Raw genomic sequence first — 19,050 nt, 5'->3', positions numbered from 1 at the left:
CCCCCAGACTATGTTATTTATCCCAACATACCTATCAGAACAGCTCTTTCTGTCCATCTTGAACAAAAATTTCCAGGATCAGGCTAAACATTTCTTTAGTTGTTTTTTTTTTGGGGGGGGTGGGATTTTACAGCCATAATATGCCTGGCCATATGCCATTCTCTTTAAAGTGGGATGGCCCTACTTCACATTTTTTATTGGACATGCATCTGACGAAGTGAGTATTCACCCATGAAAGCCGATACTCCAATACATCTATTAGTCTTGGAGGTGCCACAGGACTCTCCGTTACTTATTTCTTATTGAGCCTCCAGCCTCAGCTTTCTTAAGGTCTGGTTCTGTATCTGATGAGTAAGCTCTGCCTGGTTAGAGCTGGAATTGAAAAACACTTACAATTTGATTGTTGTGGGGAAGACAAGGAGCATCAGAAAATCCTCAGCTCCCATCAAGGTACATGATCAGGCTTCATGCTACACCAAAAGGCGAATACCAGACTTTCCATTATTCCTATATGGTATTACCAACAATTTCTCCTTCCTTAGAAAATGTTTTTTTGGGGAGAGGGAGAATGAGAGGGGAGATGAATAGTTAGAGACTTTGTACTTTTTACCAACTGTGATTCTGATCCAGCAAGTTGTTCCATGCAAGTGGACCCTTGTGAAGCCTCACAGACTTCAGTGAGCCTATGTGTGAATGCAGCCATCCTCATGTAAGGGACTACTTGTATAACTGACGCCTGTACTTGAATGGGAGAAGCCATGTGATGTCCTGCAATGAACTGGGCTAGGAGCCCGGAACACCTGAATTATCATTTCAACTCGCTTATATTAACTTACTTCACAGGCGAGTTGGGAGGAAATGTTTGTATAACACTGAAAAATTAAGAGGTATAAATATTACTTATTTATTTCTATTGAGTAGAGCAGGTTGAAAAATGAAAACCTGTCTTCAAAATGAAAATAATTTTGAAATATTTTAAGGAAGTGTACTAAATTGACCCACATTTAGTTTTTTTCCACGATTTTTAATGGATTTAAATTTTTTTCTTAAAAATATGGACAATGTTGTTGAAATAGGTATTGAAATTTTTGGTTTCAAAGGGAAAACCTTAGCTGTGATTTCAGTATTGTTAAAGCAGAATAAATTTCCAAATGAATGGCCTGTGTGACAGTCAGATGTGCTTATCTCTTGATATAAGAGAGTACAAGGTTGCTTTTAAAGTTTTGCGTTAGAATAGCATGAAGCTGGGGTGCATATTGCTTATTGGTATTTGTTAGAGATGGAAATCAGGGCTTTGTGGATGATGTGTGATGAGGACAAGGAAAGCTAGAGCATTTCCCCATAACTTCTTATGTTCATACTTTTAAGGTTTTGAATAGTTGGCATATGTCCTGATGCAACCTTAACTGCACAACCAAACACATTTTTTTTCTAATGTTTATATGGGTCCAGTTTCTATTCTTTGCCACCCCATAAATTATAGTTACTATTGCTATAAGTTTTTGCATTAATTTTTTTTTTTTAAAGAAACTCAGAAAAGGTCGGTCTTTCTCAGGTCAATTTTGGGTACATTACCTGAGTGAAACACTAACCATCCAGGGGGAAATTCAAAGACCACACTATAAGGTTATAGGCAACAAAACCATACCCCACTTGAATTGAAGCCATACTTTTCTTCCCAGTGGAGATTAATTTATATATATCTTAAAGGTCTTTGCTAGTCCTTTAAATATGATTTTTGTTCAACCCAGAAGCCAAAGAAATTTTAGAAACAGAATATGATCAGGGGAACTCTACCGTTATATATTGACAACCTGTGTTTTATCCAAGGCCCTGACCAATCAGTGGTCAATATGATATACTGTAAGAGCACCTTGTAGTTGATGAAAGGTTAGCAAAACTCCTGTTGTCTCAGAAGGAGAGGATTAGGGAGTTTCATATTTTTTTACACACACAGACTCAGGAGATGCTAGTAATTGGATAAGTCTACTGGAAACAAATTGCCGTGTGTTTGTAATATGAAAAAATCGAATTACTCCTGCGTCTTAAAATTAAACAATAACAAATTGTACCAAAGAGAAAATAAAATGAGCACTAGATGTCACTGTAATAACTTGTGTGAAATGTTAACTTAATTGCATAATGTTTCCTCACAGGAGCACTTATACAATTCTTAAAACTGAGAAGTTTAAAAAAAAAATTGTAAAACTTAGTGATAAAGTCCAGTAACAAAGACTGGTGTTTGTAATAGTAATATTTATTTTTACCTAGTTTTAGATAGTTGTTACTTTTATGACATGGAGCTAAATAAAACAAAATTGGTTAGATTCAGTCAAATTTGCAAAACTCAACAGTAATACTCAATGGTATGGAGATTAGAATTTATTTATTTATAACATAGAGGTGAGATGTTAATGCGTTAGTTAATATTTTAGGCCCTGGTCCCATAAGAACTTATGCACATGCTTAAATGTGAATTGAATAAATCAATTGCCCTGAATAATTCAACTGAATAATTTGACAGAACTGGTACAGGTGCGTGGGGGCTGGAGCAAGTTTTATATTGGGAATACTGAAAGCTAACAAAACTGTAAACACTGTGTATGATGGAAGCTCTGCATTCAGTTCCTATTATTACTTAGAGCTGAGAGGGATGCTGTATCTCTAACGCCAGTAGTTCCATTGGCCCTGCATTGGTGAAGAGTTAAGGATGTACCCGCAGTTTGCAGGATCAGTGCCATTGATGTTATTTAAACATTTGTCATAAAAGTGAGGCCTTGGATATGTCCTCTGTAACTTTCACTGGGGGCTTGCCTAAACAGGGAAGTTTTATTACGTCCAGACTACCCACCGGATCGGCAGGTAGCGATCAATCTGTCGGGGATTGATATATTGCGTCTCATCTAGATGCGATATATCGATCCCCAAACGCGCTCCCGTCAACTCCGGAACTCCACCAGGGCGAGTGGCGGAAGTGGAGTTGACGGGGGAGCCGCAACTGTCGATCCCACGCCATGAGGACAGGAGGTAAGTCAAAATAAGATACGTCAACTTGAGCTACGCTATTCCCGTAGTTGAAGTTGTGTATCTTACATCGACACCCCCCCTACCCCTAGTGTAGACCAGGCCTTAGTTATACCAATATAATTAAACTGGTATAGTTAGACCAATAGTGGCTTTTTTGGTTTTGTTTGCACAGCTGCCCAAGTGATACAAGCTAAACCAAAAATAGCCCTCTTACATTGGAATAAAAGTGTCTAGACCGGGGTTTATATTGCTATAAAAATGTTGGTTTAAATACATACCTTAGCTTATACTGGCATAGCTTTCCCATATAGACACAGTATTGCTGAGTCTGATGAATTTATCATGAGACACGTGTTTGTGCCCCCCTGCTGCAGGAGTTCTCGTGATGATACAAAGAGCTCCTGCACCTATGCAGTAATTTTGGAGATGGTGACTATATGCACTACTCTCCTGTTTCCAGCAGCAGCCTGATTCCTTGTTCCCAGCAGCTGCTGGCTCTGTATCTTCCTGGTCTCAGGTATTGGCTTCTCTGACTCCTGTCCCCTCCACCACTTCAACAGGATAGATTGAGTGCTCTACCCTAGAATGCCTAATAGCTCAGTGGTTATGGCATTCTTGATAGGGGAGACCCATGCTCAAGTCCCTGTTCCAAGCCAGGCAGAAAAAGGGATTTGAAAGCAGGCCTCCCATATCTCAGGTGAGTGCCCTAACTGCTGGGTTATTGGTTATGATAGAGTGGGTGTCTCTGTTTCTCATTCTGTTTTTTTTCCCTTTGGGAGAAAGGGCAGGCTGGCTTAGACATCCAATTCCAGAAGGTTCATGAATGTGAATCCCTAGTAGTGGAGTTAGGTGCCTAACTTCCCTGAAGGAGCAGGGCTTCGGCCACACCCTTCTCCTCAGCATTTCTTACTGGCTACCTTAAGCAGTTCCCTACTTATCGTGCTGGCTTCTGTGAATCACTTTCTTAGGTACCTAACTCTCCCAATGCATTGTATAGAGCAGGGGTCTGCAACCTTTCAGAAGTGCTGTGCCGAGTCTTCATTTATTCACTCTAATTTGTTTCGCGTGCCAGTATTACATTTTAACATTTTTAGAAGGTGTCTTCCTATAATATATATAACTAAACTACTGTTGTATGTAAAGTAAATAAGGTTTTCAAAATGTTTAAGAAGCTTCATTTACAATTAAATTAAAATGCAGAGCCCCTGGACTGGTGGCCAGGACCCGGGCAGTGTGAGTGCCGCTGAAAATCAGCTCGCGTGCCGCCTTCAGCAGGCATGCCAGAGGTTGCCTACCCCTGGTATAGAGAATTATGTGCCTAACTCAGGGCTGAGGATACCGCTGGGTGGCAAGTTAGGCTTTACAACGCTCAGGCCTTTTGTGGATCTAACCCTTAGTCACTTTGAGGCAGTTTGTAGTCTTTTGCAAGATGATGCCAACAAAAATGGAATGGAATGAAAACTCTTGGCATAAAAACTAGAAAACACATTTTATATAGTTAATTATTTCATGAGATTAGATACTGTATACAAATCAAAAATAACATATAGCAGGGTTAGCAAAAAAACATGTTGCACTAAAGTGACCCACACTACTGTCTATTGTGACCTTTAGTTTCTACCTATTCCATATTATTGCATACTGAGCATAAGTACTTTCCTGAATATGTAAAGAAAAGATAATTGAGTCATTAAGCAGTGAGGCAGCCTGAGGATAAGGCTTAAATTCATATGGAAGTCTTCAAAAATTTAAGTTGAATCCTTAGAAAACCAAGACGGTTCTGTTGCTGCAAACAGAAAACAGAAAAATATATCAATGTTGTTTATTTGTAACTTTTTAATTAACATTTGTGCATAGCATCTGCATATGGACAGTGCTCACTTTTTACCTTATGTGACTGCTTCTGTTTAAACACTCAGCCATTCCCTCCTCTGTCAGCTGTTGACCAACTTAGCAGAACTATTCTTGTGCTGGGAGGGTGAAGTGCTAGGATTCAGAGGTTGTTGCAGTGATGGGGTACAGGGGGTGTTTGGGGTCGATTTTAAAATTGTCCTCACAGTAAAGGGATATTTGGTTTAGTTTCCCTGCCTTGTATGGAGTCACTTGCTCTTTGCTAAACATGTCTGTGCCACAAGTAACATAATCCTGTGGTGGAATGTCACTAAAAGACTTGGCAAGACAAATTTTGGCTTTTGCAATAGGCCAGATTGGCCCAGATGGCAGTGGCCATGGCCCCTCTAAAAGGTCTCCTCACATGCACCCTTCAAAAGTTGAACGCAGTGCTATGCTATCAATATACTCAGTATATATCTTAGGAATAAAGTATAAATACTTCCAGGAAAAGCATAACTTAAAAAAAAAGGTTGGTTTGCTCAGTGCTGATACCTCCTTTTTTAGTTAAGTTTATAAGAAAGTATTTTATTTAAATGTAGATTTCCCAGTCCCTCTACCCTCCTCTGTGGAAGCACATGAACCCCTGCCTGATACATTGGGCTGACTAGGAAACTGTTTGTGGGAGCCCCTTGAAAACAGTGTCTGATCGCCCTATCAGTTGTGCTTTGCTAAGTGAGCAGCAGGAATGAGGTTTTGCTGGGTTTTTAAATGATGTTTGTTTTAAAGGTGATATTTCAGCAAAGATAAGGCTGATTTAATTTCTTGATAACTACCTACCTCTTCCCCTCATACATAAGATCAAAAGCATCGTTGATTTTGTCAAATGGCAGAGTGTACGTCACCAAGGCATCCAAACTGAATTTCTTTGCCATATAATCAGACACCAGCTTTGGTACAGAATCTACACTCTTCCAACCTGCAACAAAGCAAATAACACCCCAAATCAAACAAGCTGTATTTACATAACTTGGTCATAAAAAAGATAATTTTGGTTCAGGAATAGGAACAGGAAATTAGTCAGCGAGTTGCATGTGTGGTTAGCACTTCATTGAAAAGATCAAAGTCATTCTTAAGTGGACTTGATTTGCCTCCTCTGGCCCAGGAAGGAGTGCAATCTGCACCCTCCTGCAACTGTGTCTTTGGGGAGATTGACTTCCACGAGGAGATATTTGCACTGTGATTCTCCCCTTGAGTTCCACTGGGAGAGATCAGCATTAATTTATGGCAGGAACTCTACGGAAGGTACCTCTCTCACCAAAGGATGCCCAAGAGATATTCTGGATCAGCACGTGTCTTAGGCACACTTGTTATGTCCTCTCCTAAGCAGGACCATCACAATTTCTGGGCTATGCTGGCTGCCTCCAGGTTCCCTGGGGGGACTGAGGATACAGGCAGCCTATGTCATCTCAACCCGTCCTTCTCATTGCACTTTCCACTATGGGGAGCAGCAGACATCCTGGTTCTGCTGGTATTCCCTGGCAAAGCCTAGGGAGTTAAAAAAGCCACCTGTATTTTCTATGAAGAGAGGAACAAAACAGCAGCGTGGTCATTAAATCAGTGCTCAGCTTGAACATTTTTTTCCTGTGAGGTTTTTTAAACTACCCCTGTTCTCTCCAGTTACTTCTAGAATTACCAAGTGGCACAACAGTTTTCAGGTAGGAGAATATACATGTAAATTAATTTAAGTTCAGAACAATTATTTAAGACTCTCTCTTGCTTAAACCATGAGGCATACAAGGTTGTAGTTATGGAGCTGTCAGTCATTAGAAAAGCATTTAGAGTCATAGCTTACTTTCATTCCATATGTGGAATGATCATTGAAGTCAATGAGGATTTGGCACAGAAAAACAAAATTGTAGGCAAAATGTTATCAACTCAGGAGGGATCACTCACATACATTTCACAGAATGGAGAGCCTGGTCTCTCTAATCTGTTAGGAAGCGAGCTGCCACTTTTAAAACTAGTTGCATAATTTAGAATAGTAATTTGATTTTGAAGATCTACAAGTTTGATAATATTTGTATGTACAACAATATAAATGATATCCTTAACTGATTTTGGGGTACAGCTTATTTAATGGCCATTTAGACTCCTGATGTACGTATTTATACCATGTTCACCATTGTGGCAAGACCATAGCCAAGTAATCAAGTAGGTGACATTTAGCTCTGTGCAGAGGGCTAGCATGAAGCCTGTGCACCAGTTCAGTCCCACTTAAGATTTGCTTTGAGGGTGTGAGTGGTGAATAGCCCTTGTGCTGGACTTCTGCCATGGTGAATTTCTCCTGTGATTCTTTGTCTCATGGTTCTCTCTCCCCTCCTATGACACTGAAAGTTAAATTGTGTTGGTTACTTGGCTTGTTGTGTTAATTGTTATTATTGCTGAAGGCAGGTAGGGTGTCGAGATGGGCTTGTGCCTTTGGAAGCTGAAAGCAGTGATCCATGATCAGCCTGACCCTTTCAGGAATTGAGTTCCACAGTCCTGGGCTGGCTGCTGAGAGAGCTCGGTCTCCCGTCCTCATGAGTTTGACTCTGATAGATAACTGTGCTCCTCAAAACAAAAAAAGGTGTCATGAAAAATCTTTGTGGTGGAGGAAGATGCAGTTTGTCAGATAGATCTGCCTGTGGAAATCTTTGAATGGTAGGGCCATGAACTTAAATTTGATCCAGGGTTCAGTAGGGAGCTAATGTAGTGATTGAAGCTCAGGGGTGAAGTGCTCCCTGCAGACCAGTAATTCCAGTCTTTTCTGATGAACACAATTACAGTGGTTCACAGCTATATAAAAAGGTAGGGTGAATATACTAGACTTTGGGCTTGCAATTTTTGGAATTGCTAAATTTCAAAGGATTCAGCAGCTCCAGATACCTCTCCCCATTCTCCCCGGGTGAAATGTCTCACTGCTATGGTTACTCACTTGTATGGAAACATTCTGTTTTTCCTATAAAAATACAAGATGGCAAACAGCTTGGCTTCCAAGAATGCTGTCTGAAAAGGGGGCAAGATTGTGCAATTTTGGATTATTTTTCTTCAGTTGGATGGTAGATAGTTTTTTATTTTTGTTTCTATTTCCCCAAATGTGGTGGCAAAACAACTGCCATCATGTTTTGGGAAATATATCTTAGATCTCAGATGAGATGGATATAACTGTTCTTCTACCCTCCCGCTTCCTTTTGGCTAAACCAGGGGTCGGCAACCTTTCAGAAGTGGTGTGCCGAGTCTTCATTTATTCACTCTAATTTAAAGGTTTTGTGTGCCAGTAATACGTTTTAACATTTTTAGAAGGTCTCTTTCTATAAGTCTGTAATATATAACTAAACTATTGTTGTATGTAAAGTAAATAAGGTTTTTTAAATGTTTAAGAAGCTTCATTTAAAATTAAATTAAAATGCAGAGCCCCCCTGGACCAGTGGCCAGGACCTGAGCAGTGTGAGTGCCACTGAAAATCAGCTCGTGTGCCGCCTTCGACACGTGTGCCATAGGTTGCCTACCCCTGGGCTAAACTATGTGGGAAAACTGACCTCCAAAGAAAGTGGCATTTATTTTCTTTCCCATTATCAGCTGCATTGGAGAAACAGGGATTGATTGTCCACCCAGAGCCACTCCAACAATCGTACAAGTTCCCCAGCCCACCATGGTGCACTCCAGGGCAGCTTTCTGAAAGACAAAGCAAACTCAGATTTAAAGGGCAGAAGATGAACTTATTACTGTTTGTGGGGTTAGACTTTAGGCCCTTATTCAGTTCATAGTTTACTAAACTTCCATGGACTTCAATGGGAGTTTGAGTGAGGACTGAGATGCTAGCCATGAGGTAAGAGGTAAATTACTGTCACGGATCAGAAATTGGCTAATTTCCAGAAAACAAAGAACAGGTAGATTTCATCATGGCATTAAATGTGTTCAAAGGTGCTTAAAATGAAAAGATGGAACAGATCCCACTCCTCACCACTGCAATTCAACTAGACATAAAGGTGTTCTGAAAATTTGCAAAACAAGTAAGATTGCATAATTATGTTAAGTCAGAAGGATTGCATGAACTCTGTGCCCTTCAAAAAGTCAGTACTGTGTTTAGTCTTACCTGAACAATACCATGATCACCTGTCTTAAAGACTATGATATTTTACAGTAATTATGCTTGTTTTAGTAGTTCAGTCTTATTTCATTTGCATTAAAAGTCAAATCCTGATTCCAATAAAGGCCATGACAGTACTCTCATTGGGTTGAACAGAACCAGAATTTGGCACTGGAATCATATTCTTGTAAATGATAATACTTCATGTGACACAGTAATTTGGTTTATAGAGGCTATCCCATGATTTCTTAACTCATGAATCCAAAATTTTGCTGGGAGATAGGATAAATGTTGCAGCTCTGTGGTATACTTGGTACCAGTTTGCATGGGTTAAGTAGGATGTAAGAAGTTAGTAAATTACTAAATAATTAAAAAGAAAAAAGATTGAGTAATTTAATACATTTCTTTTTGAAGTTTTCTGGCTTGTGAAGTGGCAGCATATGAACTTGTACATTTCCAAAGGTGTGTATAGGATATCTTTGTATGCACCCCATTGGGGGCAGCATCTAAAGGTGAGGAGAACGTACATTCAGTCTGCGTTATTGAGGGCTGGAAATGGAATTTTGAGGTTACCGGTTTGCTGCCTGATCTGGAGACCTTGTTGATTGGGGCAGCTAGTGAGCAGTGGAGAAGATGTTGAATGGAAATGCTTTATGTAATGGCTTGCTTGTATGGTTCTCTTTCCGAAACAGCAGGATGGGCAATGTCTGAGTTGGCAGCTAGTGAGAATAGGTGAGGTTGCCTTTGGCTTTCCATATGATACAGTGGCCAGATGAAGGCATGTTGCTATATCACAAACCTGCACAGATCTAGGTACCAGGCAGTGAGGAAGAGGGCATGAGGACCTTCTTGTGTCTCTGTGCAGGGGCAGGAACAATCTTGTTCCTTGTACTTCAGGTTTGAAAGAAGAGGGGAATTCTGACAGCAAAAGCCATACTAAGAATCCATCCCTGAAAAGGGGCTGGTTTCCCCTTCTCCATTAAAGCATGCAGCAACAACAGGTGCCTCATGAGCTCCTGGGACATTTTGCTTGCCTCAGAAGCAACACCTCAGGAAGTTGCAGCTAGGAAGTGCACCCTTCAGTAACCTCTGTAAAGGCACTGTACAACCCATAGAAATTTAATATTAGCAGCTTTATTCTTGTACGGTCCATGTCAGGAGTGTACCATATTGGGAAGAAGAGCCATTGGGGGAGACCATTATTTGGAGGATCTTTAGAACATAACACTTTGAGGGTATTTAATTCTAATGAATGATTACTGTCTGTTTTAATAAAAACAACAATCTCAATATATCCGACTGTTTATCCCATCTAAGTGTTCATGTCATACCTATTACCGCTGTAACAAAGCACAGACCTAGACCAAAATATACACACTGTAATGGAATGCAAAACTGTATTATACAGTTCAGTCATTAGGTGGCATTGTGTGTAAAATACCTAGCAGAGCAGTAAAGGATCTTATGGTGAACACATCTGGTGTGCATAAGCAAGCTCTGTGACCAGTCCATATCTGGTACAGAAGAACATGACACATACCATGACAGCAACATTACCGATGCATTCAATGGCAAAATCGACCCCTCCGTTGCTCATTTCAGTTATAACCTCCTGAATGGGCTTCTTGAAATCCTGAGGATTGAGGCAGTCAGTGGCTCCTAACTCTTTTGCCAGTGAAAATTTATCTTTGTTGATGTCAATTGCAAAGATCCGAGAAGCTCCAGCAGCTTTACAGCCCATGACAGCTGACAGGCCAACTCCTCCCAAGCCAAAGACAGCACAGGTAGACCCAGGTTCCACCTGCAATAAGAAGAAAGGTTAGCAAATGGCCTTAGAACTCTGAAGACAAAAGGAGCTTTCTAAATGTTTGTCTATGATCTCCAGCTCATGTCAATAAACCACAGCAAATGCACAGGTTGGATGGGGCCACATCCTTTTTATTGTTTGAAAAATATAAGAAATGATCCACTTTTTGTGTGTTTGATATCAAGACCTTTGATTCATGAGTCACCCAGACCACACCTCTCAAATGGAACCTGGTGTGTTGGCTTAGTGTTCATTACTATTAACACCAGAAATGTGGAAACTTGAAACTGAGGTTATACGTAAACTGTGAAGTACGGTTGTTTTTAAAACTAGAACTGTACTAAAGATTTTAAAAATATATAAAACGCTGTATAAAAATACAGTAACAATACACTACGTAAAACTTTTTTATTAAATTATTTTACATTATACATGCATATATGTATAATATAAAATGGTTAAGACTAATGTTCTAGAAGAGCATATTCTTTTTATTTTTTAATTAACCTTTAGAGACAATACTGCTCACTTTTTCATGTGACTAAACCTACTGAATTCATTACAATCATGTGGAACAAGTTCCTAATCAAAGGGAATTGATTAGGGTAATCAAAGAGTATTCATGTTATTACAGTGAGTAGTTGAGCCTTAATTAGCTCACCTTGGCAGTATTGAGGGAAGCCCCATAACCTGTGGAAAATCCACAGCCGATCAGACAGACTTTATCCAGGGGAGCAGCAGCATCAATTTTGACAAGAGAGGTTTCCGTTACAACAGTGTATTCAGAGAAGGTGCTAGTCCCCATGAAGTGGTAAATCTGCTTCCCTTTGCAGGTGAACCTGCTGGTACCATCGGGCATCAGGTCTTGATCAGAAATAGGTGTTTTAATTTTGCTAGGGAGACAACAACAACAAAAATGGAATTTATACTTCACTGTCCCCTGCTTTCAGCATCCCCCACTCACCGTCCTTTTGCTACTGCAGTCATGGGCTGCACTTGAACAAAGATTGTCAATTTTGCCAAATGATGAGTTGGTCTTTGTGGAATGTGAACAGTAGAGTTTAGGCCAGGGGTGGGCAAACTTTTTGGCCCGAGGGTCACATCTGGGTATGGAAATTGTATGACGGCCCACGAATGCTCATGAAATTGGGGGCTGGGTTGTGAGAGGGGGTGAGGGCTCCAGCTGGGGGAGTGGGCTCTGGGGTGGGGCCAGAAATTAGGAGCTCAGGGTGCAGGAGGGGGCTTAGGGCTGGGGCAGGCAGTTGGGATGGGGGGTGCAGGAGGGTGCTCTGAGTTGAGACTGAGGGTTTTGGAGGGCTGCGGCAGGGAATTGGGGCCTGGGAGGGGAACAAGGATGCAGGCTCCAGGCGGTGCTTACCTCAAGCAGCTCCCAGAAGCAGCAGCATGTCTCCCCTCTGGCTCCTACACAGAGGTATGGCCAGGCGACTCTGTGCATTGTCCTGTCCACAGGTGCCACGCCTGCAGCTCCCATTGGCCGTGGTTCCCGACCAATGGGAGCTGCAGGGTCGTGCTTGGGGCAGGGGCAGGAGAAGACCAACCATCAAACTCATTTTCATATCTGTCCTGAGCAAGGATTTTAACTGGGGTCTCCAGATGTTCTGCTAGATTAGTGCGTCACCTGGCTCGTAACAATCACGTATTATAACTAAATACTTGAGAATAAATTTCCTGTGGCTATTACTTGGATTTAAAAGCTGGCAAAGACCAATATTTTATTCATTAAGTGTCTGGCAAGCAAGATGACTAGAAAGTGAAGTGTTCTCTGACCCGACTCCTCTTGGCACAAAAAGGGAGAGGAAAACCCCCACATTTCCCCTGCAGCGTCTTTCGCCGGTATGGTGGGAGACCCATAAAGAAATGTAGCTAGCTCCTATACCATCATTCTCACCCCAGTGTAAGAAATACGTCAGGGGCAGAAGGGATAAGGCATGGCTAAAGCATGCTGTGCTCCAGCTACTGCCAGGTGGTGGATGGCCTATCCCATCTTGTGAAAGGTAGAGCAGGCCCCAGGATGAAGCTGCACAGAGAATCATGGAACTGTAACTGCCTCCATGATTGCCTCTCAGCACCTCCGCAGCTGTGGCCCAATGGAAAAGCCTCTCCTACTGCTCCCTGCAAGGTAAAATATTTGCAATTCCTACCTGATCTTTTCACAAAGGTTGGTCTTTGGACTCAAGCAGAACTTGCATTGACCACACTGAGGGATGTAGAGTGGGATAACCTTGTCACCTAGAAAAATCAATATTTATTGTTTAAAGTTATTACCAGACTTTTTTTTGAAGTCTCATAGGCCCAGCCCTATACGTTCTCCATCCTTGGAACTCCTGTAGGCTCTATATATGTCTAATTCTCTGCTCTTTGTTTTTTTTGTGGATCCAGACTAACACGGCTACCCCTCTGATAATTCTCTGGTAGTTACTCAACCTCTGGTTTGCTTACGATGTTAAATATTACATTCAATATTTTAGCTCACATGATTGACTGTTTCTAACAATGTTACTTACTCCATGTTACATTGAATGTCTATTTTCCACTCAGTATATGACAGCCTAGCAGAATGATAATCCAGGTGTTGTTATACTCCCTCTCACACGCTAGAGACAGGAACAACTCTACATCTCTTCCAGGCTGGGACTGTGTCGACTGACCTTAGGATGGTAGGACAGCTGACAGCATGCTGGGTGCTGTACAAAACACAAAACAACAGTCCCTGTCCTGGAGAGTACATACAGAGGAAACAGGATGCACTGGGCAACCCACAAAAGGGAGTGAGTTGTATTATTAGTTATTAAGTGATTTCTAGTGCACACTTCTTGTAAGCAGTTAGGAAGGACTTGAGTGAGGAGGTGGTGACTTGGTGACTGCAGTGAAAAGGGCATTCCATGTATTTTGGGCAACATCAGGGAAGGCACAGAGCTGGGAGTGGGACAGCGACAGGGCACAGAGGGAGACAAGAGATGAGATAGATGAAAGCCAGAACTGAGTTGGGTAGAGCCTTAAAGATGAGCATAAGAAGTTTAAATTCTGTTTGTTAGGCACATGGGAAACAGTGGAGGAAGTCAAAGGGAGAGTGAGATGTTTAGATCAGAGGGCAAAGAAGATAATTTTAGCAGCCACATTTTGGATGAACTGAGGGTGGTGATACAGCAAGCCAGAAAAGAGAAGGTTTTATCACTATGCGGTTGTGTAAAAACAAAACAACCTCCCACCCCAAAAACACCACCAAAAAAATGCCCCAGAGGTTATAGAGGGAATGGGAAAGCCTAATAGCATTACACCATTCTCATCAGATGAGAGAGGGAAGAGCCACCTGCTTTGCTCATTGTCATAGGGTAGCTGGTCTCTGTGGACAAACGGAGACCAGTGCCCTGGACAGGAGTGGGTAAGACCAGTACAGATAATTAAAGAGTTCTGAGCTACAGCTGGGCCTCTAAAGGGCTGCATAGGCAGCAGGGAGAAGGAAGGATTGAGATAGACTGAGCCCGAAGGAGGAAGTTGTACTGGAGTGGAGCTTGCTTCTGTGGTGGGTCCCTAGTAGGGTGACCAGATGTCCCAATTTTATAGGGACAGTCCTGACATTTGGGGCTTTGTCTTATAGAAGTGTTTATTACCCCCCATCCCCATCCTGATTTTTCATACTTGCTATCTGGTTACCCTAGTCCCTAGAGCCAGGGACGCAGCTCTGTAGCTGCTGCTCTGTGGGGGGGAGCAGAGCGGAGGGAGGCTGGGGCCCTGAAGCCTGGGACCAAAAGCTGAGTTAGGACTGTGTTGTGTTTGTTTGTTAACCTCTCTTTAAAGAATAAACCTCCTTGCCTCAGACTGGGCATGGCAGCATTAGCTTTGGGTCTGGGGAGCAGTGACAGCCCTGGTGACATTCATCAATCACTTGTTGCTAACCAGCCCCAAGGGCATCAGTTTCAGAAGCTGTTCTTTCAAACTTGTGAGTGGAGAAGATTCTGAATCAGTGACTTCAACCAAAAAAAAAAAATATGGGCAAGAGGAAGAAAAGGATAGAACTTGGGTGTTTCAGCAATGGAAGCAGTGAAGGCCAGTCTGTTCAATCTAAATACACCGAGAGTTCTTTGGCCAGGCAGCATAAGTTTCCATTTCTAGTTTACTCTGCAGATATTTTTCTGTTCTTTCTGTGTACAATAACTGAAGGGGACATATCTCCAGCAGGATCTATGTGAATTGCTTTGTGGTCTTTCCTTCTCAAATCCTAAACAACTGTAATCATATCTCCATTAGCTACATCAGAGTTATTGCTTGTCACAGACTCCTAGAGATCAAAGCCAGAAAGGACCACCAGATCACTTAGCCTGACCTCTTGCATATCACACCCCACCAAAACACCCAGACCCACCTACTAAACCATGGGTGGGCAAACTACGGCCCGTGGGCCGGATTCAGCCAGCCAGCCATTTTAATTTGGCCCTCGAGCTTCCACTGGGGAGCGGTGTCTGGGGCTTGCCCCGCTCCGGCGTTCCAGCCAGGGAGCAGAGTCAGGGGTTGCTCCACTCGGCTCCTGGAAGCAGCAACATGGCCCCCCTCTGGCTCCTACACATAGGGGCAGCCAGGGGCCTCCACTCTGTGCGCTGCCCTCACAGCTCCCGTTGGCCAGGAACCACAGCCAATGGGAGCTGTAGGGGCAGCACCTGCGTATGGGGCAGTGTGCAGAGGTGCTTGGCCATGCCTCTGCCTAGGAGCTGGAAAAGGGACATGCCACTGCTTTTGGGAGTCACTTGAGGTAAGCGCTGCACGGAGCCTGCACCCCTAAGGCTCCCCCCACACCCCAATCCCCTGCCCCAGCCCTGATCCCGCTCCCACCCTCCGAACCCCTCGTTCCTAGCCCAGAGCACCCTCCTGCACTCCAAACCTCTCATCCCCAGCCAGAGTCCTCACCCCTCCTCGCCTCAACCCCCTGCCCCAGTGCTGATCCCCCTCCTGCCCTCCAAACCCCTCAATCCCAGCCCAGAGCACCCTCCTGCACCCCAAACCCCTCATCCCCAGCCCAGAGCCCATACCCCCACCTGCATCCCACTCCCCTGCCCCAGCCCAGAGCCTCCTCCCATACCCTGAACTCATTTCTGGCCCCACCCTGGAGTCTGCACCCCCAACCAGAGCCCTCACCCCCTCCTGCACTCCAACCCCGATTGTCTGAGTATTCATGCCCTGCCATGCAGTTTCTATTCCCAGATGTGGCCCTTGGGCCAAAAAGTTTGCTCATCCCGGTACTAAACCCAACAACCAAAATTAGACCAAAATAATACACCCCTCCGGAAACTAAACTATTATGTGTTACAAGCAGAGAATTGGAGGGACTGAGGTGCATCAGTGCCTGAGGCCCCTGCAATAGCTAGGAACTGATTAAGTGAGATATACCCAAATGATTCCAGTAAGTGACCTGCCCCCTATGCTGTAGAGGAAGGCAAAAATAAAGAAATCCCAACGCCACTTTCTATAGGTACTAGCCCACCCTATCCAGTGTCCCATTTTCAGCTGCGGCCATCGCTGCTGTTTCAGAATAAAGAGACGCTCCCTCCCTCCGAATAAACTGTGAGGGGGAAATCCCTTCCTGACCCAAAGGGACATGGGTGGCAAGTTTGTAGAAATTTTGGTGGTGCCCAGAACTCGCCCCCCAACTCCGCCCCCACCTGCCTAAGGCTCTGGGAGGGGGCTCAGGGGGTGAGGTCTGGGGTGCAGATCTTGGGCTGGGGATTAGGGTGTAGGAGGGGTACAGGGTGCAGGCTTTGGGATGGAGTTTGGGTGCTGGGTGCAGGCTCTGGGCTGGGGCAGGGGGTGGGTGTGCAGGAGGGGGTGAAGGGTGCAGGCTTTGGGATGTTGGGGGGGGAAGGACGTTGTGGAAGGAAGGGGGTGCCCTTCTGGGAAGGGAGTTTGGAGGGTGGAGGGGTGGGGGGAGGGGTATGTGGGGTGAGGATGAGGGTCAGATGCAGGGGCTCGAGCTAGGGAGAGGGGCTGGAGGGGGGGTGGGCTGTGAGGCTGAGGGGTTCAATGTGCGGGGGCTCAGGGTTGGGCAAGGATCAGGTGCAGAGGGATGAGGTTTGGGGCTGAGGATGAGGGTTTCTGCCGGGGGGCTCAGGGCTGGGGTGAGGATTAGGGTGCAAGTGGGATGAGGCTTAGCTGCAGGGGGGGGTTCAGGGCTGGGGAATTGAGGATTAGGGCGGGGGATGAGGGCTCGGCCTGGGAATGAGGGTTATTGATGCAGAAGGGGGGCTCGAGAGCTACGGGCAGAGGGTTGGGGTGTGGGGTGGGGCTATGGGCGGGGATGAGTGTTCGATGAGTGTTGGGTGGCTCAGGGCTGGGGCAGAGGAATTTAGGGTTGCAGGAGGATGAGGGCTCTGGCCTGGAGATGAGGATTAGGGTGCGGGGGGATAGGGGTCATGTTGGGGGGCCTCAGGGCTGGTGAGGTATTAGGTGCAGAGGGATGATGGTAGTTCATGTGTGGGGGGCGGGGTAGGGCTGGGATAGGATTAGGTGTGTGGAATGAGGTCTGGCTGGGGCTGAGGTTAGGTGTGCAGGGGATGAGGATTAGGGTGCAGGGGGATGAGGATTAGGGTGCAGGGGGATGAGGGCTCTGTCTGGGGATGAGGATTAGGGTGCAGGGGGATGAGGATTAGGGTGTGGGGGGATGAGGGCTCTGGCTGGGGATGAGGCTTTGGAGTGTTGAAAAGGCTCAGGGCTAGGGCCGGGTAAGGGCAGCCTGCCTTGGCATTAGAGAGGGGCAGGCACTAGGACCCTGGGGCAGCAGACAGCCATTCTGCCGGGAGCCAATCTCTGACAGCAGAAGCAGGCAGGGGAGAGGCCCATGCTGTTTTCTGTCAGGCAGGGATTCGGCGTGGCGGGGGAGGGCTGGCAGACGGGGGGCTGGGACCTGCTCCAGGCAGGGACACGGCCGGGGGGCGTGGGGTGGGGAGGCCCGCGGGGGCCAGGGGAGAGACCCAGCTCCAAATATTGCTGGAGCAGGGCTCCCAGCGCTGAATATTCCTGGAGCCTGGGCACTGCAGATGTATATAACCTGCTGCCCATGCAAAGGGTTGAGTCCCAAAGCATGAGATTTTAGGAACGTAAGACAAAATGGAAGGATAGTCAGGTTGCTGAACCTTGCTCCCATTCTCACAAGCAACCGTGTCATGCAGTCCCACTCATAAATTTGTCCAGCTGTGTTTGTTAAAACTAATTCAGTTGTTTGCCCCACAATTCCTATTGGGAAGCTGTTTCATAACTTCAGCCCTCTGATAGAAAACTTCTTCTAATGTCCAGTTTGAATTTGTTCAAGGCTGGTTTATACCCATTTGTTCTTGTGCCAGCATTGTCCTTCAGCTTAAATAGCTCTTCATTTTCCCTGGTGTTTTCCCTCCTTCCCCACAATGTATTTACAGAGAGTAATAATATCCCCGATCACATTTGGGGGTGTGTGTAGGAGGAGTACAGTTTATATGCATTCTTTTAAAACAAATTTACTAGTACCATGTCTTCTGGCATAACAGATAACTTTGGAGACAAAATGCTTCATCCCATTGCATTTTATCCTTCACAGTGTATAACCACCAAGGTTTAAACTTCTACCCTAGTAGAAGGCCTGGTTCTTCACTGTTTTCAGCAGTTTATACCAGTATAAATCATTAACTCCAACAGAGCATCACCAACATATAGCCCTGGTGTCCGAATGGCGAATAAGGCCCTGACACTGCAATGGTATAGCTAATATCTCAGTACCTGGTTTAAATCTAGTCACTCCTGGTCCAGTGCTCTCCACAATTCCTGCTCCTTCGTGGCCCAGGATGACTGGAAAAAGACCCTCTTTAAAACTGGGGCTTACAGCATGAGCATCACTACGGCACACCCCCGTGGCAACAATCTGCAAGGCAGTAACATCTTTACATTCACGCTATAGGTTGATAATGGAGAATTACAACTGTGACTTGAATCAAAGTAGAGAGCTGCTCTTACCATTGCAATACTACCAAGTTTGATGGGAAATTTGAGCTATTGCCTTGACAATACCAAACACTGGAACTTCATTAGTATTGTGGTTTTGCACGACCCAACGATTGTCAACATGTACAGTAGAAAATAAACATTTGAATGCCCTTTTTATGGAGACAAATAATCCCAAAATATATGACCATTCTTTTTTTTTTTTCGTTTTTGAGAAGCAACACACAAAGTGAATTAAATCTGATTATCATGAAATTTTGCCCGCATGTACATC

At 44.4% G+C, this 19,050-nt stretch overlaps 1 protein-coding gene across 1 annotated transcript in view; it reads right to left on the bottom strand.

The window, feature by feature from the left end:
- Positions 1-4,624: 4,624 nt before the first annotated feature.
- LOC116815015 (all-trans-retinol dehydrogenase [NAD(+)] ADH4) overlaps positions 4,625-19,050 on the bottom strand; it is a 37,216-nt gene continuing 22,790 nt past the window's right edge. The window contains exons 3-9 of the mRNA XM_032763011.2: positions 18,555-18,696; positions 12,959-13,046; positions 11,458-11,689; positions 10,530-10,790; positions 8,439-8,574; positions 5,698-5,836; positions 4,625-4,813 (exon numbers count right to left, since the gene is read on the bottom strand). Coding sequence (XP_032618902.1) covers positions 4,789-4,813; positions 5,698-5,836; positions 8,439-8,574; positions 10,530-10,790; positions 11,458-11,689; positions 12,959-13,046; positions 18,555-18,696 — 1,023 coding nt within the window. The 3' untranslated portion in view covers positions 4,625-4,788. The remainder of the gene's footprint in view (positions 4,814-5,697; positions 5,837-8,438; positions 8,575-10,529; positions 10,791-11,457; positions 11,690-12,958; positions 13,047-18,554; positions 18,697-19,050) is intronic.

The sequence above is a fragment of the Chelonoidis abingdonii genome, chromosome 5, assembly GCF_003597395.2.
Source record: "Chelonoidis abingdonii isolate Lonesome George chromosome 5, CheloAbing_2.0, whole genome shotgun sequence".
NCBI lineage: Eukaryota > Metazoa > Chordata > Testudines > Testudinidae > Chelonoidis > Chelonoidis abingdonii.
Note: the sequence above shows the minus strand (reverse complement) of the source record. Positions and strands in the feature narration are given on the sequence as shown.